Below are 23945 nucleotides of genomic sequence, written 5' to 3'. Positions count from 1 at the left end.
TTTCAGCTGAACCCCAGTGAATGTGTTTGTAGAATTTAGTTTAATCTACAAATATAGCTGCAATTCCATCATGCTAGTGACTCATTAGACTTTTTTTTTTTTTTTTCCAAACCACATTATTCCTTGGTTTGGCTTTTATAAGATGCACACACTCACATACATGAATACCTGGAAAAAAAAATAAAGTAAAATAACTAAATACCGCAAGAACTAACACAGCTGCTCCATTTCTGGCACTAAATAAATACCCGTATTGCATGAGTAAATAGAAGAAGCAATCAATTTAATAATCTTAATCTACTATATTCCCTGACTCATAATAACATTTGATATATTGCTTCCTCCAAGAGGAATGAATATTAAAACATTGAAACTGTTAAGTATCTTTGACTTTATTATTAGCCGGCTTGATATTTTATATGTATCTCGAAAATACTCTAGTAATCATGTTATTAAAAATAATATCTAAATGTCTCATTTCTATGGCTTGAGTAAATAACATGTCTTTATAAGGCTATTACTCTGTTTTCTCTAAAATAAACACATTAAACATTACATTCTTATTTGAAACACTTATAATTTTCCTAATTGCTAAGACCAGCATGTTGGGTATTGAGAAATTTCTTATCTTTAACACTTACCTTTTTTCCCCCCTATATGTATGTTATCCGTTATATATTAAAAAAATAGAAGTTATTCATGTTGATTCTCAGATGAGCAAAATATAAATTGCTAACTTTTGAAGGTCCATTAAATTTTTTGGACCTACAGAGCACTCCAAGAAACCCCAAGGGCTCAAGAGTCACTGGACTTTTAAAAGGTGAGCAATTTACTTCCTCACCATTGGTAGGCCAGTATTGTTACGCTTTCCCAATGCTCCTTTTGCAGAAATCCTTTTTCTCTTCAATTAACATACTAAAATAAACTAAAACCCAAACTAAAGCAAAGTTGGCCAATTATGCTCTACTCACCATAATCTTTCCCCTTTATTATCTGTAGGATTCTGGCTGATGATCTGTTCTTTCCATTGGAGTCTGAACAAAGTATTGTTAAATTGATATTTACATCCGTGGGATGTCGATCCACAGCACACCTGCATAACAGAAGGGGGACTCGTGAGTTCTCGGGTACGGTCTTCCCAGCTCAGACTGGAGACTCCCGACACGGGAACCCTTTGTGGGCTGACAAGGGTCTGATGGGCTGTTTAGTTTGGATCCTTCAGAAAAGACCGAAGGAAACGTCCCGCTGTGTTTGTTTACCTGGCGGAAGCTTAATGGTCTCTGGAGAATACTTCTTAATTTTCCTGGGTATCTCCCTTCATTATAAATGTGCACTCTGACTTAAAACACTTGTTAGTCTGTTGTTACGCGATATCACATGCATAACAGGCTGGCAAAGTATCAGAATAAGAATCCACGGCAGCATCAACCCACATCTGCAGCACACAATCAGTTATGTTATCAGTTTAGTGTGTCTTACATGGAGTCAGTTCATTCTAAAGCTCAGGCTGCTCTCACGTAGGAAAGTGTGCGCTCCAATTAAGGGAATAAAATAAAGCTGGTCCCACAACCATTGAGATGTGTTACGTTGACTTCATCTTCATGTTCTGGGGCCAGAATTCTTCTGTGATTTAAGCCACTCACTGTAAACTTCATGAGGACAGGAGCCACTTCCAGCTTCTCTCTCTCTCTGTGTTTCTGTTACCTGGTTCAAATCTGGGACTATGAAAGGAGCTCACTCTTTGTTGAACATCTGGGCATGAGGAGTTTGAGTTGGGGGAAGAGTCACGTTGAATGATATAATTTGAATGTAATACAGCGTTGCAGTATTTTTAGTTTTCTCAAACTCGGCATTATTGACACTTTGGGCCAGACACATCTCTGAGTGAGGGTACTGTCCTGAGGACCGTAGGATATTTGTATTTCTGGCGTCTACCTGCTAGATGTGAGCAGCGTGAGCTCTTCCTCCCAAGTTCTGAAACCCAGAAATGTTTCTAGACATTGCCGGATCGCCCCGTTAAGAATCTATGTTTTAGGTCACAAAATACGTGAATGATTTAAAAACCAAACAAAACCCTTGGGGCAATTAAATAAATTTAAAAATGAGACAATCTGAGAGTAGGTTCTGGGTCTTAAGGGACATGAGAGTCATATACAGCAATTATTTAAACAACAACACAGCAAAAACTGTTGCTTCCAAGCGATCCCACTCACAATAGGGAAACTGTAAGCCTGCCGCCAAAGACGGGTTAGTTGTTTTGTGGCAACAGGGCCTTTATTGTCCTCTTTAATTTAATGATTCACAGGATTCAATGCCCGGCAGGAATCATGACACAGACATGCTGCCACTTAAGGTGGAACTAAACCCGTACGGCGCGAGAAAGTTTTTCTGGATTGCTTGTCTTTTTAAGATGAAGAAACTATGGCCAAAAAAAAAGGTTTAACCTGTTTGTAAGAAGAAAGAGCAAATCGGGAAGGAAAGGCCAGGTCTCCCAAAGGTTGAATTGCTGGGGGGCTATAGCCCTGGCCGAATGCCGGGTCCACTGAGAACCGCTTGACCCTTCTAACCTTTCGTTTCTTATATGAAAAAGAGGCCAGACAGTGAAATTTCTCTGGATGATACCACAGAAGCAGACAAATGTTGTTATTATTATACATTCGTCCAAGCCCATAGAATGTACAGCCCCAAGAGCGAGTGAGCTCTGATGTAAGCGACGGACTTGGGGGGACGATGGCGTGCCAGTGTGGGTGCCTCAGTGACACAGATGAGCCACGCCCGTGGGGGTCGTCGAGCATGGGGGCGGTGGGCCGTGTCTGCGAGAGCTCTGGACTTCCCGCTTGATTTTGTTGTGAGCTTAAGACTGCTCTAAAAAAATTAAAGTAAAAAAAAATAAATGAAAGGTGGGAGGGGAGGGGCCTAACTCCAGGTACCTGAGTACTGCTGAGAGGCATAAATGAGATCATGTGCATAAGGTACTTAGCGCAGCACTCTGTGCCAAGGTGCTTAATAAAAGACAGCTTTACTTTTAGCCAATAATGATTTCAGTTTCCTTTCTGATTTATTCTCTTCTTCTGCTTAAGATAGTGTCGGAGGAAAGTGGACCGTTCCTTCAGCCCTCTGCCTGGGAGGAGGTGGGACCCACAGCTCAGGCTCCTGCTCCACCCACGGTCCGTAAAGCACCCTGGCCCTGTCCCTGTGTGTTCACGCCGAGGGGCCAGGCCCCCCAGGAAGGTCGCATGAAAGCGCCAGTGGGGTCGTGGCGACTCAGGCCGTGTGACTTCACAGTGCTGCTTTGTGGTGGTGTCTGCGAGTTGTGAGCTCTAGGATCGGAATGTGACAGTTTCCCCCGGACCCTGAACCCACCTTAAGCATTCCCTGTCGCACGGGTTTTAAGATCTGCTGAGATGCCAAAAAGGAAATGAACTGTAGTGTTGGGCTTTGATGGAGGGGACATGAAGGGCGTGAGGGACTGTAAAAATAAAAAGTTTGAAAAATACTCACCTTGCACACAGTGAACACTCAATAAACATTAAATAGCAATAATACCTTAGCTAGTGAATGAATGAATGTGGCCAGAGATCTATCCCTTAGTCTGACTGGCAGACCACAGGCTAGATGAAGCTTTCATCACAGAATCGCTGTATTATAACATTTCACAGCTGTTTTGAATGTACCCCAAATTTCTCACTCTACATAGTTCGTACTGTTCCTTTCTTTAAGATTTGTTTTTTATAGTTAAGTAGTCGATATGAATTCCTTTAGTATTTGTAATTTTTTTTTTAAGGAAAAGGATGATATTGATATTATATCACATATATTAAGTGAAACTATGATACCAAGAATTATAATTTGTTTAAAATTGACCAGGGGTGTCAGACACTCTAGTTCATGCTTTGCTTTATAGATACGTATTTAATCATTACAGACCCCTGGCAAGGTAGCTATTACCAACCCCATCTAATCTGTAAGGAAAGTATCATTTAGAGGGGTTTAAGGAGAGAAATTAAAAGGTTTATTAATCTCTCTGATTATTTAGATTGAAGTCCAACAGTGTTTATCTAATAATAGCCCTCTAAACCTTGAAGGCGATTTTTCTCCATGAACTTGTCCTTTTCTACATCTAATCTGCTTTCCGAATCTGCTTCATGCATTCCCAGAAGACAGTACTGCGCACTGGCTCGGACAGGGAGCCGGCGAGATTTGAGAGGCGCGGCCTTGAACTCTGCTCTTGGCCGCTCTGTGTCTAGACCCCGCTTTCTTTCCCTGGTTCCTGAATCCCAGCCCAGCTGGAAAGCAGGCGAGAGGACAGGCTGGCGTTCTCACCTGCCTGGATCGTGGAGGCCGTGCGCAAACACTTCGGGGGGCTGGTTGGTGCTGTTGAAGTGCGGGTTGCTCCTTGGGATGGAATAAGGCACGTTGCACATGTCTGTGTCCACGTCCAGCCGGAGCACCGAGCCTGTGAAGTCACTGAGAAATTGGAGGATGATATAAGCGCGTTCTGTTTTTGTTACACATTGCACCTACGCTAAGTGCAGGGAGGCTGCTCGATGGACCATCCCACTATTTGAGACACAATCATTCGAGTTCCAGATTCCCTATGGTGGGAAACGAAACGGGGGGAAGCTTGGTTTCAGACGAGGGGCTGCACCGAGGCATAGCTCGATGGTGGCTGAAGGCTGTGGCGTCAGTAACGCCACTGCTTTTTGCATCTGTCCTGTTAATTATTTTGCCAGCCCAGGTATTTCCCATCCCCCGAGAAGCTCCACTGGAACACGCTAGCCCACCGTGCCGAAGGCAGCGTGGACGGCAAGACGAGCGGCCCCTGCGTTTCAGGGCTGCGTGCAGCATGCACTGCACAGCGCTAACTTGGTTCAGGACATCTCAGCTTGGCGACCTCCAAAAGTGTTACAGGAGCATACTGTTGAATTCCTCTTCATTTTATAAACGCAGACATGGATAACCAAAGTTAAATATTTAACCAGTGTGATAAAAGAGAGATTGTTCTTCACTCACTGGATCCAACCCTTTTTCCTGGCTCTGCAAACATTTTACAGAGGAACCTTCTTTTTTTTTTTTTTTTTTTTACCTTAACCCATCCATTTCTTCCATGTCATCCAGTGTGATCATGCCATCACCTAGGATGATGTAGAGGAAGCCATCGGGGCCGAAGAGTAGCTGTCCTCCCAGATGCTTTCTGTGGAGTTCTGCGACTTCGAGAAACACTCTGGCCGTTCTCAAATCAACTTGATGGGGATTTTTTCTACATTGTGGGGTGGAAACAAAACCACAATTGTTAAAGATGTGAGGTGAATCCACCAGAAAGTAAATAGTACACACGGAAGGGGGGGTGGGGGAGCTAGTCTGCAAATAAGGAAACGCATGCTTGAAACGGGGCTAATTAAAAATTACCGAAGAATTGCATTATTTTCTAAGCCTCGGAAGTAGCATTTACGCTGCAAGATAACTGAGGGAAAGTCTCAAAGCTATCTCTTTCACCAGTTCCTCTTAAAGACGCATGGGCTTTTAAACGAGAGGGAGGTGATGGTTTAATCATTGCCACTCGATGGCTATTTATTTGTAATTTCTAAACAGAAAACTAGGAAGAGATATAGAGGAAAAAAAGATTAAAAAAATAGCTATGCCTCCACGCATTCGGTGATACCTGGATACTGTGTATTCCACAACTCGAAGAATGTGGTCATGAGGCCCGATAGCCCACCGCTCTTGGTTGGTGGTATAAGACACATACAACTTTCCATTTTTCCTGTAATTGGGGTGGAATGCAAGGCTTAGCAGTCCTCTTTCATCTCCTCCCTGCAGTCAAATGAAAAACACAAAGAATTGCGAAGTTAATTATGTTCTTTATTGTGTTTCAACTGGAAGCCCGAAAAGAGTCTCTTTCTTTCTTCTGGATAATCTTTGCCCCAAACTCTTTTCTTTTCCTCCTTGCCTACTGCACAAAAAAGGATTATAAAACATTTCCCTTTGTGGCACTCTTTAAGGCTTAGAACAAACCAATTGTCTTGCGCGGTTATCTATGCACAAGACTCTTAGACCACTTCTGTCAAGTGATTTGTGTCCGTAATCTTGGGAGGCTAGGAAGACAAGTTTAAGTGCTGCGGAGAATTCTCTACTGGGTTACTAGGTTGTTTGTAGTCCGGAGAAGACAAATAAAAAGGTTTGTAATCAGCAATCACTTCTAATGCAAGTCTCCGAAACCTAAAACACTGGTGTGGGCTGCCAACTCCCACTGTCTTGGCAATATGTTTAGAAAACAGTTAAATTGCTTGTGTAATATGTAAACCTTTGTTTTAGCCCAGAGGCATCTACATCAGTTGTCGCAATCATGGTGGTCTGCTCCTCATAGCTAGGTCATAAGCAGCCTCGGTCCATCTACATAGAAAGAAGGTATTTTTACATGTATCCCTTCACTGTACAGAGTTTTTCTTTACAGAAGGATGGATGGGGAAATGGGAGGAGAGCTAAAAGTCAGGGCTGGGATGGAGGTGAAAGAAATACTGGAGAGGCAAGTGTACCCTAGGAAATAAAAGACAAGTCCCAAACAACTTCCCTTTGTTATTATGCGGATGTCAAGGATTGTGTACGGTAGGCATGCCAAATGCTGTAACGATTAAAACATCATCATGTTCTTAAATAGAAAGGCATTTTATCTTTATTTTCTGCTAATTGAGCTGAAACTCAACATGGCCCTAGCATTGGTTTTATCCCACAATTAGTCTAGGAATTTCTATAACGAAATCAAAGTATTTAAAATTATCGAGATCAGAGACTTGAGTCCACATTCTAGCAAACCAGGAAGCGCTTTCTCTGGAGTCCGATACATTATCCACAATGGCGAAAAAAGGGAGAGAAGTCGAATGTCGCAACAGCCACTAGTGCATCACCTTATACGTGCTATTTCATTTAACAACACACCTCCTATGGCAGAAAGCTATCGATTACTCCTTAGAAGAGGTTGGGGACAAATCTCTAATACTCCAATTGTCAGTAATGGAAATACTCTCGTGTTTTTATTACCAGAAGAGCAAGTGCTACTAGCAAAAGCATAAAAAATCGTTTGTAGCTTGTGTTCTGCATGGATTTGAGAATTTAAAGTTCTAGGCATGAAAAGCTCACTTTTAATCAACACTTTTTGATGGATTGCCTGGATTAGAGAAAAACTGCTTTCAGATACATGCCATTCAAAGTGGAAACCAAACAGTCAGGCTTTTGAGAGTGTATAAATAAGAAAGTGGAAGTAAATATACCAGAACTCCTAAACCATTATTCAAATGTAAAAAAAGTGAAACTCTTCATTAGCATGTTACAATATACTGAAATTAACTTTAGTCAAAAGAACAATCTCATTGAAAGGTAAGGCTCTAATGACTATGATTTATAAATGAGCCTCTTTTTCAGATTATCTCGCTATGATGATTTTAATATTGAATAAGCTTTCAGATGTTGCTGTGTTTCTTCTTAAATCTTCACTAAGAAAACCTCTCTTCCTTTCTTGTGAGACATTGAAAGCTGGGATATGTAACTAAGATTTGATTGTAGAAAAGCCACTGCATACTTTAACCTCCTCGACTGACCTATAAGGAGGCCTGGGAGTGGGGTTTAGTTTGTGATTACTTCCTTTTCTCCGTAGATCTCCTTTCCAGGCTCTTGGTGCAGGGTAAGTGCTGACCGCATGCACCCTTCACAAATATTCCATTATCAGAAGCTTTTGTTGGAAGTAGTTCTTTTGTAGTTTTTAACCAAATCATATGAAATTAAATTCGAGTTGGATAGCAACATGGGTTAAAACTGTATTGGTCGCTCTTCATGAATTAGAAATGTAGAATCTATGAATTGTAGGAAGACTGATGGAAAAAGAGATGTACACAAATCCACATGTGACAGAAGATAGTCATTCACTTTAGAGACTCACTGAGGGCATGAATGAATCTGGGGACATCGTTGACATTTATTCAAGTACCAAAATGTGGAAGTAGAAACAGACATCTGAACAACAAGAAAATCAATCAAAACAGCAATCTAAAAAATGTCCGTAAGTTTGAAATTTTCAGGTTATAGGATTTACATTTGTTTAATCATTACATATGATTTCATATTTTTATATGCAGTATACTATTTAAGTTTTAAAGAGATAATTTCAACATTACAGAGAAATCGTAGAGTAGTATAAATAAGTTCTATATTTACCCAAATTCACTAATGGTCTTAGCATTTTCCTCCAAATATACATGTCCATCACATGTACATACATGTGCATACCTATTCCATTCTTTCTATTCTTTACATTTGGTTTACACATCACATGTGATTTCATATTTTTTAAAGTCAATATCCAGGTGCGAATGAGTGTTCTGGTTGGTTTAGAAACATGACTAATTACTGTTCTTTCAGAGAAATGCTTTTCTAACTATATGAATGAAAAATTTAATGCATTACGTGGACATCCTAGGGTGTCTCTTGAAATTGGCTTTTTAAATTATAGAGGATAACTCGACTCCTAAATGTCTGGAGCCAGGGAAGGAGGGCTATAGTACGGCTGTCAGGAGAGGCAAGTATCGATAGGCTCACGTTTTACTCAAATAAGCCTTTAGAGCTATGTTGTCTATTTAAAGCTTGTTACTGATAAATCATGATCCACCTCTCGCATGTAAACCTATCTTTGAAGTTTGGATCATTTTTCAAGACTCATAGGAGAAGTATGTTGATTTGGTTTCGAAGGTTTAACTTTGGACCAGGGTCAGAGTCCACAACACCAGAAATGCCACCAGACGTTTGAGGCCTCCGGGCTGCCCGTGGCAAGGCAGCTGTGGTCTTCAGCACCAGACGCTGCCGCGGCCGGAGCCCGAGCGCTACTGCCAGAGGTGGGACTGGCCAGAAGACCCGCTCGGCCGGCTCACGGACGGCCCTCATGCCCATCTGACTGACTGACTCTCTTCTTACTCCTTCCCATCCTTTCCCCCTCATTACGTGTAGTTTGATGGAATTAAAATCATGCCCTTCTTGCAGAAATGTCAAATTATTGAACTGTTTCTAGTGAGCATCTGGAGAGAATGAACCCTTAGAGATTAGTTCAGGCAAGCTGCTGAAAAAGGGAGAAAAAAACACATTAATCGAATGGCGAATGGCAAAAGGAAGCCGTGCCTTTCAAAAAGACAGTTTAACTTCGAAAATTATACTTTTGAAAACTGTTAACCAGTGTCCAAAATGTTTATCTTCACCCATGTGAAAAGCAGCAATTTGTCCAAATACGCACATTATGCTTTGTTCATCGTTATTAACACTGAATGCTCTGAGAGCACGTTATGCTTCTGGGAATGCAATCACTGCAGGACCAAACGAGTGGCAAGTAATTTGCAACGGATTAGGGTTTTTTTCTGTCTGGATAATGCTTTTTTTATTTTTTTTCTTAAGCTCACCGATTGAAACGTCTCCCGAGTATCATTGGCTACCATGAAACCCTCCCTTCCCACTTGCTCAGCCCTCCCAAAACTACATCCACTTCTAGACAGCCTGACACCAAGCATAAACGACTCCTCAAAATCAGGTAGTGGGATGATTTGAAAATAATGTCCGTATACACTTTATAACCTTGAGAGTGACCCATGTTTCAGAGTAAAACATACTACCCCCCCCCACACACACACGCCCTTAGGGGCTCTGAATAAGTAAACTGCATTCAATTATCATCAGCTCTCTGGAAACATTTCATAGGGACAAGAGAAAAGAGGCAAAACCAGAAAACGGAGTATTGATGACTTTTAATGTAAGTACAAGATTGGATCTAGTCTTATAATTTGAGGATATATATAGTCTTCCCTGGTGAACAGATCAAAGTTCTACCAAATTGACAAAGAATATTCATACTCTTTGAAGAAAATGATTTATCTAGTAATTGAAAAAGAGAGGTAATTACAAAATGATTATAACAAAAAGCATTTTTTTTTTCTTTTTTAAGAGAAATTGTAGGGCATGGTCTTTCATTGTGATACTATTTTTAAAAAATACATTCCCTTCATACTTTCAAGACGGTTAAAGTTAATTTTTCCTGATTTCTAGCCTCTTTAGAATTTGCCTCAAGTCTCTTTCAGGGAAGTCTGACTTGCATATTTTAGGAAATGACTGGGCAACACCGATCCGGAAGCACCATTTCTCATTTTTATGTAGTTTTTCTTAGTGACCTTTTGGCAAGTGACTGGCTTCAAGTTCAGCCGTCTATAAAACAGCCTATGGCATTAAGAAAGCAATGAAAGACTCAAGTAATGCAATGCTAAATGCAAGATACTCCTCGTTACCACTTTGTCCAAAAAAAAGTTTGTACTGAACATTCAATTTATTGAAAGACTATGTGTTAGGCATTAAGCTTGGTGCTAGGGCTAGGACAAGCACTAAAAACCAATCCCTGTCCTCAAGCAGTTTATATGTGGATGCAGGAAACAAAGTGCAGCTCTCAGTGATTTCCTTCCCATCACACTTCTTTATGATGCTGATTGGTGGGGAAGTTAAACAATGCTACACCCTTCGAAAAGTGCATGGCCCAAAGAACAAATATTAAAGAAAGTAAATAAACACTCCTAGTAACTTTGACACAAAGGCTAATTAGCATGTTAGCACCTGAGGTGTCTCCACTCGAAACTTGGTAAGGAAAAGAAAAAAAGCTTGGCTATAGAAAAGCTAAATTATATGAAGAATTAGGCAGTTTCTACAACTAGTAAGACCACCTTCTAATTTATTTTATGTACATGACCTAGCACGCCGGTATGAAGACCTCGAGTAGGGCTGTCCTTTGCTTACTAATGAAGGGGTTTTGAAGAATTAACACGAGAACAGAGTGGTGGTATTTTTAGTTCTCTATAAAATTTATACTTTAATTATTAGTCAGGTCACCACATTTCCTCTATGAATTGTCATTCATGTGTCTACATTTTGCTGGTACCCATCAGGAGAGGGACACAGGAGTTAGAGACCTACACGGGGGCCCTCCTCTTGGGAACTTTTGCTTCCCTAAGCCCGGAACCTTTTGCTGTTCAAAAATGAGAAATAAGTTTGTTTTAGAATTGTTAGTTCCAACACAATACCAGGTTGCATTAGTTTTCTATTGCTACTGTAAAAATTCACCTCAAACTTAGTGGCTTAAAACCACGCCAATCTATTATCTTAAAATCTGTAGGTTAGAGTCCACTGGGATCTCATTGGGCTAAAATAAATGTGCCAGCAGGGCTGTGTTTTTTTCTGAAGGCTCTTGGGGATTAATAATCCATTTCCTATCCTTTTCCAGCTCACAGAAGTCATTTAATTCATTGGTTTGTGTCTTCTTTTCTTCATCTTCAAAGCTAACAACAGTGGATTGAGTCCTTATCATATAGCATATCTCTTATCTCTGACTGCCTCTGCTCTCTCTTCTACTTTTCAGAATTTGTGATGACATGGAACCCACCCAAGTAATCCAGGAAAATCTCCCCATGCAGTGTTGAACAATCTTAATTCCACTGCGACCTTAATTTCCCTTTGCCATGTAAGGTAATATCACATAGGCACAGGTTCTGGAGATTATGATGAGGACATCTATCAGAGAGGGGCATTATTCTGCCTTCTACATGGATATATTAATCTGTTGTTTAAAAAGGGTCCACTTAGGACTTGAGCCATCTATGTCCTAAAGTGAGCACCCTGAAAGAGCTGGCTGGTAAAGGTCACCTAGGTTTTCAAGGAGATCCCCAGGGGAGGCTCTGGCCTGTCATCGTAAGCTTTTACTTCCGAGTGAGATGAAAGCACCTTTCAGAATCCAGAAGGCAGAAGAAAAGACCATCGGATAACTTGTGGACGTGTGACGCTTTCATATATGAACTCGGTCAGGAGCAAGGCTTCCGTGTTGTAAAGAAGAAAAAGTTAAATGTCAGTTAGAAGTTCTACTAACTGGAGGATTTGAAGCTCACCAGAACTGTATTATTTTGCTTTGTTCATTAGTTTTGAAACACTATAGAGTATTAATTTCTTCACAACTCCTTGAAAAGGTGAGCGGCATTGCTTTTCGCTAGTTCCAAAGTCTGATTTGGCCTCGGAAGAGGAGTCAGTTCCCCGAGGATTCCCAATTAGCTTATGCGCATTGCTGCAGGATTCAGTTCTGTGATAGAATGAAAAATATATTTGGTTTTTGTCCCCAGTTCCTGGCACAGAGCTCCTAAAATCATTGGGATTTCCTGAGTGGTGGGAGTGTCTTTTGTTATCCATAATGAACCCCTGTCAGCCTTACTGGAGTTTATGCTAATGAGGCGACCCTTGGTGGGTCCCTAGAGAGTGCAGGGATGGGGGCTGGTAGCCAGAGGAGCCAAAAAATGTGACTAGAGGATTGGAACTTTCAGCATTACCACCCCAACCTCTCCCACCAACCTGCTGGGAGCAGTAGGAACCACAGGCTGAGCTCAATCACCAATGGCCGCTGATTTAATCAACTGTACCTAAGCAACGACGCCTCCATGAAAACCCTAAATGAGGGGGTTCAGGAGCTTCTGGGCTGGTCAACGCATGCCGTACCCGGAGAGTGGCACACCTGAAGAGGGCACGGCCACTCGTGTGTCCCCCCTCACCCAAGCCCTTTTGCCTTGCTTCCATTTGGCTATTTCTAAATTGTAGTCTTCAAAATAAACCAGTAATAGTAAGTAAAACACTTTCCTGAGTTCTGGGAGTTGTTCAAGTAAATTATTGAGTCCAAGGGGGTCTTCTAGAAACCCCTGAATTTGCAGTCAGCTGAGCAGAAATGTGGGTAGCTGGGGTACCCCATTTGTGGCTCGTGTCCAAAAGTAGCTGTGGGGCTGAGCCCTTAATCTGGGTTGGGGGCGGGGGGGGGGGGAGGTCTGGGCTAACTCCAGGTAGTTAACGTTAGAACTAAATTGAATTGTTGGAGGCCCAATTGGTATTGGACGACTGGCTGGTGAGTGAAAATAATCTTCATATTTGGTGCCAGAAAACACACCGAAACAAAACCCTGAGGGTGTTTTTGGCCCATCCTCTTTTCTAGAGAGAAGGAGTTCATGATCGACTGTCTCGAAGAAGTTAAATTTAAAGAACACTTGGAATAATCTAAGTCTTCTGTTCATATGGATCTTCCCTGGGAACTTAACATCCGTATAAAATATCTTATGTCATTTTATTATTCAGTCTTGGAGGATAAAACCAGCTGCAATATACTCAGGACCTCTCACTTAGAGTACTAATTCCCCATTTTCCTTAAAATGTCCTCTGTTTTTCCAGATTTGGCTTTTCTTTCAGTTAAGTCTTTCACATAATGGAACGCCGAGGCTCAGTTACGTCTTCGAGACCTCGCTTCTGCTTGATCGTATGTACCCGCTGCTCCAGTTCTCTAGGAAAGTATAAATGATTTTTAAATGCTAGCAGCCTCCACACTCACCTCCACTTCACTGCCCTGAACCCCTCCCATCTCCCAACCCCCGCCCCCAAAAAGTGTCCTTCTTCAAATGCATTTAAGAGCTGCTGGAAGATACCCAGCAATTCAGAGTTTTTAAGAGGTGTCTCAGAGTATATAATTGCTGGTATGTAGCAATCAGTCCCTGTCAGATCTGTTTTTATCTCCCAGAGGTAGCAACTGAAATGGAAAGCCAGACTAGAAGAGTACAGCTGGGAGAATGAATGAAGGCTTCTAGATGAAGGCGAGGTACCTGAAAGTCACCCTTGTTTTCTTCAACAATTCTCTTGCCCCGCTCTTTTCAAACATAAATAAAATACACTAGTCACATTGGGTTTAAGCTATGACCTACACAGAAGGAAGATACTAGGAGTCGTTATTTTCTAGAATATCCAGCTTCCCAGCTCCTGCTTATTCCATAGCCTATTGTTCTTTTGATGTCTCATGTGTATAGGGCAAGTGTCGTACATACTCAATTATACACTTAAAAATGATTATGGTTACACTAGTTTATATACATATATACACGATTTTATTTTATATAAAGTTTGTATTTGTCAAGTGGAATTAACGTTCATATTTCTATTTTTCCCTAAGCTTTTTACCTATCTGAACTGTGATATTTGATACAGTTTGGCATATTAGATAATGGATTGACTTGTAGGCAGTGGTTAGCTGCTGTCAGAGCCTTGAGTATATGCTGCCCAAGGAATCTAAGATGATATCAGGGAATAGCTTGAATACTAGAGACTACTCATCTCAATATGTGCCAAGTTTTAATCCCTGTGATATTCCAAAGTTCAGTTCTCTAAAAAATCTTCCCGAAAAGACGCTTCAATAAAATTAAACTGTGAAACATCTATTTGAAATAATAAAGTAACAAAATAATAAGACTATTAAAAGTGTAAACTCTTCTCAAAAACAAAATCCTAGCACTAAACACTTTTTATAGAAGATTTCTAGAAAAGTTGATAACGCTTATAGAAAGCAAAGCTCTTAGGCTTGTGGGTTTAGGCAACATAAAATAAAAGTTGAACAAAAACTATAAGAATGTGCATGAGAATTTAAAACGAATAAAAATGGCAATTAAAAAAAGGTTTGTAACTACACTACATGCTTCTATTACAACCTACAAGTTTAGTACTTCTTAGACCTTGAAGTTTAAAAAGCTTCACATTTCTAGACCGAATTGTAAAAGGGTAAAAATATTACAGCAAAATCTCAGATATATAAATTAACAACTAGATCATTTCTCCACTAGACTACAAGCTTCTTGAAGACAGGGACCTCATCTGATGTCTTATAAAGAGCTCATCTATAGTGGAAACCTTGTCATAAAAGGTAACATGTATTGAGCTCTTACTATGTGCCAGGGAGGAGGCTAAATAATTTGCAAGCACTATCTTCTTAAATGTTATAACAACTCTAGAGTTTAATGCTATTTTCTATTACAATTTTCAGATAGAGAATTTGATTAACTCGCTCAGAATACACAACCAGACGTGGCAAAGCAGAGATTGTCTGTGATTGCAGGACAAATAACATAAATTACTGTTACTTCACCCCACCAAATATTTCCTAAGTGAAGAGATAAACAAAGAACAGATTGTGTTCCCTCACCAGTGGCCACTGTTCGTGATTTTAGGTGGTGCCGAAGCAGTTTTACTTAGGTGTACAAACTTCTACGGGGGACTAAAGCGAAGCTTACATTTCAGTTGTTTTAACTTCATGTCATTTTAAGTTATATGATTCCATTACTTTAACGTTTATGAGATACAATGAAGCTTATATCTCAGTTATTTTAACACAAAGTTTAATTTAGGTTTTAGGGAAATGTGCTGACAAAGTATCTAGAGGGAAAAATGTCCCGATTGGCTGCATGTCCACGGTGTAAATACTCTCACCATGGCCAATGTCAAATGGGCAACTTAGTGTCACACTGACTGTGGCCTGTGAAGAGACAAGCGCAACGAGCTCCCCCACACGCTCGTGACCGCCACGTAGAATATTTCTATCGTTCTCCAAATCTCTTATATTCTTTCCCTCCATTATTATTGTGCTCTTCCCTTTTTTAAATCTTGTTTTAAAATTTTGTCATACCTGTTCCTTTCAACGTGGAGCACCCAAATCTTTCTGTGGATTAAAGAGGAGTTTAAAATAATTAATAAATCATTAACTAAACACCAGGGAAAGAGTATTTCTTGCTGGATTTCTAGACATATTTATAAAACTAGCATACCACTAAACAAACAAACAAAAAAGCAGAACATTCAACGATCCTTTTAAGGTGTTTACTTGGTTATTTAATAAGAGAGGCAAATGAAAACTCCTTGGTAGATATCTTTCCTCCCTCTTAGAAGGTCACTCAGAAAATTAAAGAAGGCGGTAAATGTAATGTCTCTGTAAATTCTGATGTGGTATTTGAACCGACAACATGGCTATTACAACAGACAGAGAGGTAAGCGCCATCCTTAAGTTCGATCGATCCATACATAAAATAAGATTTTGGAAGGAAATGTAATTTGGAGGCAGGGAATGTGTAGCCGCCTGACAGTTTAGTCGAATGAGGAATGCATTTAAACGATATAGGAGAAACATATCTTGGTTCTATCATCCAAACAAAGAACTTTTGGACTCCAGAAAATTGCGAGCATGGAAAGGCTCATTGATACTTAGATTTAGCACTGAGATCACCACATAGTTGTGGTAAAGATCTGTCTACATCTCTTTGGGAGCTTTAGATGGTCCATGTTGCCAGTAGCTTATTAGTGAATGATTTGCAAGAGCTAAGGTAGTCTGAATTTTTATTCCAGAGTTGAAACAAACATACTTGGCCACTGAAGGTATATTACTTTTTTTTATCAGTTTAAAAAAAATACACACACACACACACACACACACACACACACACACACACAGTGTTCGAATACTGTGAAGTTAAACATAATCTCTTTAGTAAACAAAAAAAAAGGGATAAAACAAATCAACCCCAACATTTTTGTGTTCTCTAATAATAACGATGGCAAATCACAATGATATTTTCTCCCCAACCCAAAAAAACTCTATGTAAAAATGCACTTCCAAGATTTATGACAGAAAAATATGCATTCTTGATATTATCAAACAGTTGCGAAAATTATCTCAGAGCAATACTGAGTAATATAACACATATTTATATAACTGTATATAAGCATATAAACTCAGTTAAGATATACTGAGTTTAGATCAAATTTGGATGTCCTATTAGAAACGAAAGAAGAATATAAGATCATTCAGGAAGTGTGTGAGAATGTGCACATTCATTAAAAAGATACATGTCCCCAAAGATTACATGATGCTACAGAAGAAATATTTGTTTATGTTAGGGGAGTTTCAGTTTTTCCTTTTCTTACTCTCTTAAGGATTTCCTTCTTAGAATCATTCTTAAAGTACAAATGTTTTTTAAAAAATTATTAAATTGACAAATATGGGGCTAACCTTGTTAGAACAGCAAATAATTACTTTAGAACAAAGAAGACAATTTAAAAATGCACTAATTTCTTCAAACCTCCCAAGTTTATTTTACTTGATGGGTATAAGAAAGAAGGTGTCCTATTATCTTGCAGCTTGGAAATATCTTTCTTAGAATGACCTGATCTATAATAAAGAAATATAAAATTGTATAGTTTATTAATAAAAGCCTTGCGTACATAAAGACTATAAACTTTTATAAGAATAAAAGTAAAAATTTTAATGGAATTATTAAGAATATTAAATTTTCTATTAAAAACTAATGAAATAAAATGAACTTATGATTTCATTTACCATCTTGAAAGCTAAAATCTCTGAAGTATAAAGTCTGACCTTTTGTTTTAAACATTAAACTTAAAAATATAAAGCATGTTTCCTTGATAGTTTCATCTGATTTATGCAATTGTAGTTTGAAAAATACTGTTTTTATTTTTTCCTGTCAGAAAATAGGAGATTCAGGGTCCTTCCAATGAAAGAAAGATTATAATATTAAAGATAAATGCTTAAGTATAGCAAAGGGGACAAATTGTTTTTAATGAATTTGACCTCTTGCTTTTATGAAGTTTGTTTTTTATGATGTGTGGCTAATATGATGGTCATGCGGCTAAAAGCATTATCTTCACATCATTATACAGAAATATAACACTAGTATACTTGAGTTTCCTAGTCATGTTTCACTGCTCTTTGTTATTATATATTTCCTATTGTTACTCTAAAGAAGAACTCAAATTGACTTATATGAGAACAAACATTAAACAATTAAGATTGTTGCTTTGAAAAGAAACCTTGAAAAAAAAAAAAAAACCAGTTTAGACCACCAAGGAGCACTAATAAATTTAAGGAAATATGAGGTTTCCTCTATGTGACTTCTCTTGAGAAGTTATGCAATAGATTCTGGAACTTCAAGGTCAAATAAAAATTATGGTACTTTTAAAATTATTTTCTAAGTAGAGTTTGTATTTACATGATTTATATGTTGATTCAACTTGCAATTTGCCAAAACAGTAGAAATTCTTTGAATCTTTGATTTTTTCATTAATCACTATTTTACAAAATGATCAAATGCAGAATTCTAGCAACACAAAAAGACTTTAAAAAAGATTAATCTAAACATTTATTTTTACATGAAAAAATCATTCTTATTCCAAAATAACATTAGTTATAAGTCCACATTTAAGAAAATAAACATTTGCTCTGCCTCAGATATTCAAATTAAGCAACTCTTTTTAAAATTTGATGTATTACATGTTTATACTAATTCTAAATAAAAGCAATTAATGTATACTTCTAAAACTGATCTTTAATATTAAATTATGTTAAATTTAAAATATAAAGCTTTGCAGTTCCATGTTCTCTATAATCAGGAAAGGATGATGAAATAAGTGTGGAAACTATATATTATAAATATCTGAAAAATCTGATGTCTATATTAAAGATAGGAAAGTAATCGTAAAATCAGAGCAGGATTTATGAAGAAAGACTAACAAGAGGGCTGGGATTTCTTAAGTTGGAAAAAAACAACCTTGTCTTAAATGAATGAAGATTTATTTGAAGGACGGTGTCTGGCTGTCCATGGAAGTTTCGCCAGTAGATATTTTCAATGCAAAGCAAGTTGTGTCCCCTGTAATTCTTGATAGAAGAGAAAATTTACCTTAAATATCTAGGAATAAAATAATTTGGGACCGAAAAAATTGGGGGGAATTTCTGATATTCGAATTACACGAGCTGATAATTTTAGTTAACTGAGCAAAGAGCCAAACACTGAAAGACAGATTAGTTTTCTAATACGTTAATAATTTAACATATGTAGCAACCTGGACAAAACTGATGGCACATTCACACTTCCTATTTAATTCTCCACACAGACACGAGTTTGTTCCCGGTTCTAAATCCTAGGGCAAATGCAGTGTTTACGCAAGTCCCACTTTGCTGACTGCCAGTGCCCATTCTCCGCATTGCTATGCATCCCCGCTCACCATGCAGTTCTCGATCTCAGATTCCAGCACTCCGCTCAATCATCAGGGGGCAAATATGAGGAGCCGGGGGCTTCAAGCTCCTATTGGTGCATCAAATTCCTATTCATTCGTGTTCGAGAGTGTGGACTCGGGGGGTTTAGATGGCCGAGGTTTGCAACTTGGCTCCTCGGCTCGTTAGCTTTTTGACATAGGACAGTTCCTCAGCCTCTCATATCTCAGTGCTATCACTGTGAAGATGGGGGACATTTCTTATCTCAGGTCGTTGTGAAGCAGTTCATGGACAGGCTGCAGAATGGGCCCTGGCACACTGCTGGTGCTCAGTAGAAGCCAGCCGTTACTATTGTATGCCCTGGCCAGACTACTGCATTCTAGCTGGGGAAAACTGGAAACGAGTAAGCCTACAAATAAATACGTGATTACATTTTGAAGAGGACTATAAAAGAAAAGAATAGGATGCTATGAGAAAGAGTATTGGGGGGAATCTAATTTAGACCAGGGGTCAGGGAAGGCCTCTCTGAAGATGTACATTCAAGCCGAGACTTCAAGGGACCAGAGTGTGAGAGGAAGAAAATTCCAAGGAAAGAAAGGATGGCATCTCCCAGAGAGACACTTTATTGAGTGTGATTCTTTGGTCTCGGAAGGGGCATTGCTGATGGCGCTAGTCTTCTTGTGCGTGACAGCTGTCTCACTGCATGTTTGAAGATCTTCAACTAAAGGAACCAATTTTAAAAAGGCCTTTTTATATATGGCATCTAAATTTACATAGATTTATTTAATTATGTAAATAAAGATACTTCAGCTTGTATTTATATATAATGTGTGAATATAAAAAAGGAAAATGTAAACACAAACACGTTAGCAAAAACTACATAGATATTTCAAGAATCATCATGTAGTTAACAAAGCAAAATTCTAGAAGCAGCATTTCATCGGCCTAATTAAGAACACAAATATCAGCCATATCAACAAACTGCCTTGTTCTACTCTTTCTTAAATATTTCCAGATGCAAAATATATTGCCTTTTATGTTACACCTCTAAGCTTGGATAGCAGGAATCAGGGAATCAGGAAATGTAAAATTACCCATCAAGATTAATATGCATGATACAAAACTTTTTAAGGATTTTTTTCTTATACTTATAATCAAAATATAAGGCCATGTCGCTGCAAATACTAGAAATCCATGTATCCAGGAACTCATATATCATTATTGTAAAAATGATTTTAAAGGTTTTTTTTTAATTGGAAAATTGGCAATCCTTCCATTGCACGATAAGCAGTAGACTATCACAGATACATGTAAAAGTTTTTGGAGAACCCTCGAATATACAGTGAAATGTTATTTTGTATAATACCACAAGTCGTTCTGGAACAGGAGCAGGACAGGGCCTGAGACAGAACTGCCCTTATGAATAATGCTGGAGTGAATTTGGCATCCATCACTGTCGAGCTGGTTAAAAACACAGGTAAAGCTAAGCTTTCTGTGGATCAAGAAATTTCCTGAACTAAATCTAAATGGAGGTAAGGAAACCATGGACAACATAAAGGACAGCTCGTGTTTTCTCTGCCGACAAGGGCTTCTGTTTCTATTGGCTGGGTCCAATGGTACGAAGAGCATTACCCTCACTTCCTCCACACAGGTTTATGAAAAACACATCTGATCATTTTACCTTGCCTCCTCAGAACGATAACAAAACATTCTGACTCTCATCGCCTAAAAAGTAAGCCTTTACACGTGGTTAAGCCCTGCGTTTGGGTCCCCACCTCGCTGCCCTGGAAGAACTTACTCAGTCTTCTCTGACTTGAGTTCAGCACGCCTCTCTTTCCTTCCTAGCACTTTCTACAGATTGCTATGACACCACACCAGCATCTCCTCATTTTTGCGTTGCCTGTCCCTACCGCTCTGCCTACCCCACAGAGAAGAAACCGAATGGAAATCAAGTCCTTATTATTCTTTAACTCTCTCCCAGCAACTAACACCTAACAGGCACGCGAATATTTGTTGAGGATAAAAATAAGAGACTCTAAGACTTAAAGCTCCATCTCACGTATTATGTATATCTATACCCCACACTCTTCTCAGGCTTGATTTTACCGAGTCATTTAAAAAGGTTAGTTTAGAAAAGATACTAGAATAAAACTTCAGTAAAAATAAAATGTTAATGCCTACCACTTGGTATTAGTAGGACAAAGGAGCTTATTGCTAAAATATACAATAATCAGTTATGAACAGCCTTCCTCCGAGAGCGACGTGATGGTCTATAAAATATCAGTCTAAAATTGTTGTAGACTAACCCAAGCCGTAGTTCAGACAAAAACAAGAGGTAATTATTTCCCATTATGAGCCTTAAGAAATTTTGTGCTTTACTACTATGTTAGTTTTCACGATAAATGTATAAAAGAAAACTAATGATAACACGATAGTCTTAGGCTTACTTCTTAGAATTAATGTCAATAGAAAACATCAGGTCCCATATTAAGGGATAATACTAGACGATTTGTTTTTTCCTCATAATTATTTGTCTAGAGCTTCACGGCAAAAACACTAATAAAAGTCAGTCATCATTATGATGTCATTTTCATAATTTCCTTAGAAATAAACTAGCAAGTACAAAAAATATTTATAATGCACGACATCATCTATGTCCCTTTCCACTGCTTAAACTTCAGGTTATATTTAGTGAGGCTTCCTGTTTATTATAAAGAACACCTCCTGGGTGGAATAAAATACATTAATGAAAGCCCTCTGAAGTCAAACTATGTAAATCACATGTGTGTGGGTATAGCTTAAATACTGTGGACTGAGACAACTGTTATGACCTAACCCAGCAATTTATGAAAAAATTTTTTCATTTTTGCAAGACGAACTCTTTGGAAGGTATTTGTCTGTCACTGAAATGGTTTTAATATCTAAAACCAGTTCCCAAATGATATTTGCCTACTGGTATGGCAGGGCTCTAAATGACATTGATGCCACGCCAAACTTGTTGGAGAAATGAATGCTCCAATGACATTTATACTTGTAGTTTTTGGTCCTCCCACTTTAAACCCATGAAATGTGTATGGCCCTTATGCACATCCAATTTATAAGTAATTACGAATTATGCAGAATAGGAGACATGGGAGAATTGAGTTCTGTGTAATGAGAATGAATTCTCAACCCCTTCATTCTTACATATAACTTCCTAGATGATGCATTTCCTCATTTATCCCATTCTGAAACTGTTTCATGTGGCAGAGCTAATTAATGTCTACTAGTTTATACTTTCTTTGACATCTAACATGCTCCCCATAACCTGTGTTTTTTAGAGTATGAAATGGACTCGGGAAAACAAAAGAACTAAAGAGCCTCAGGTTTCATCAAATACATCAGAGGGGCATAACCTTTTCCCATAAGCTCTAATATTTAGACTCTGAATTTATTTTAGCAGGGGGGGGGGGGGGAGAACTTCTCACTGATCCAGTACAGGGAAAGTCTTATCTCACCACAGGTGAAGGTGAGCCGTTTCCCCAAGACTTGGATGAATAATGTGTTTTCACCTGTTGGTTATCTAAGACTTCAAAAACAATCTCTCATTAATTCTGTAGAAGGACACTCTGTCAACCAGCATCAAATGGGGTGATTCTAGCAAGCCACACTTCCTGTTGCTCAAGGCCACATCATGCCTCGCTTCTTTTTCTGCTTCAGCTAGCTGTTTCAAGGGAACAGGCTGACCAGGGCAGGAGTATGATCTGAGTCTACCTTTGTATTTGTTTATTATGTAATGTTCACAGAAGACAGCAGAGTAAGGTACCGAACTTAGCTTTGATAATGTTGAAATGGCCTAGAGGCCAATAGCCAAAAGATTCCAAAAGTTATCAGGCCCCTGAACACCTAAAGCACTCACTAGAGCAAATGACTTCCAGGGCTTCCAGGGAGGATGAGGCAATCGATGGCGTGAAGGAGACATTGAGGCACCAGCTTAATCCAGAGCCGCTCCACAAAGAACCCAAGAATTGGGAGGTGCTGGCTTCCCCTTCCCCACGGAAGCCTCACCGCTTCTTGAGCATATCTAGTAAACCTTCTTAGTTCCCACTTGAAGGAGACTGAAAGGCCCTCCGTGAAGTTGAGAGGAATTAAGCAGGAACGCAGCCCTGGGTGTTATTCCAGCTTACAGCTTACATTGTATACTCTAAACCAAAGGTTCGCAGGAGACTGGCTGTGCGGGCGTTGGTTCTGCCAGATGCTACATTCGGTTGATCGATCTGTCTGACCAGCGCCACTGTGGGGTCACACTTAAAACTGAGTAACAGTCTTTCTTCTCTATCCCAAAGCACTCTACTAATATGAAAACAATATTTATCACAATGAAGAAAATATTATTAGAATGTCAAAGGCATTACTGCATGGATGACTGATGCTTAGACAGACTTAAGTAGGATTGCTTGGTTACTCAGGTAACAACCAATGAATAATATGAGGACTGGCTGAATATAACATTACACAGAGCGACAAAGCTGTAGTATATTACCAACATATTACCTTTATCCTCGATCATAAAATAAACCTTGATCATTTGTTTTCAGTCAATCTGTCGCGGAGCCTAAGAGATACAGAGCAATGCCTTGAACAGCAATGGTTTGGAAGGAAATCCAGGCTAAGCATCTTTCTTTTTAGTGTGTATGCTTTCATACATATTTTGAGAAACTGGTGAGACCAATCTAAAGTCTCGCTGGAAAAATCTGACGACTATACAAGCTGCTTTGCTGAGAATGCTGTAGCCTTATGATGAGCTAGGAAATCAGTTGACGCTCCTGTCTTATTCTTTATACTTGGAGTCATTTATACCTTTAATAACTTTTAATAGTCTATACCAAATCTATAACTTAATACTCTAAGTTGTTATTAGAAACTTTATTTGTAAGTAAAATTTAACTTGGACAAACAGACAGCGAATGTCTCCCCAATAATTCCTTTTAGGAACATTTCTTATTTTCCCTTTGTTTTCAATTTTTCTAATGCATCTTTAATCCCCCCA

The 23945-nt window shown here is 38.9% G+C and overlaps 2 protein-coding genes across 2 annotated transcripts in view; one reads left to right on the top strand and one right to left on the bottom strand.

The window, feature by feature from the left end:
- Positions 1-23945, top strand: part of ANAPC10 (anaphase promoting complex subunit 10) — a 246919-nt gene that overhangs the window by 179333 nt on the left and 43641 nt on the right. The gene's annotated exons all lie outside the window — the stretch shown is intronic.
- Positions 1-23945, bottom strand: part of LOC107520348 (hedgehog interacting protein) — an 87794-nt gene that overhangs the window by 27371 nt on the left and 36478 nt on the right. The window contains exons 5-8 of the mRNA XM_036233523.1: positions 5663-5814; positions 5087-5260; positions 4324-4467; positions 972-1093 (exon numbers count right to left, since the gene is read on the bottom strand). Of these exons, the coding sequence (XP_036089416.1) occupies positions 972-1093; positions 4324-4467; positions 5087-5260; positions 5663-5814 (592 nt within the window). The remainder of the gene's footprint in view (positions 1-971; positions 1094-4323; positions 4468-5086; positions 5261-5662; positions 5815-23945) is intronic.

Source organism: Rousettus aegyptiacus, unplaced genomic scaffold, assembly GCF_014176215.1.
Source record: "Rousettus aegyptiacus isolate mRouAeg1 unplaced genomic scaffold, mRouAeg1.p scaffold_m13_p_16, whole genome shotgun sequence".
Lineage (NCBI taxonomy): Eukaryota > Metazoa > Chordata > Mammalia > Chiroptera > Pteropodidae > Rousettus > Rousettus aegyptiacus.
Note: the sequence above shows the minus strand (reverse complement) of the source record. Positions and strands in the feature narration are given on the sequence as shown.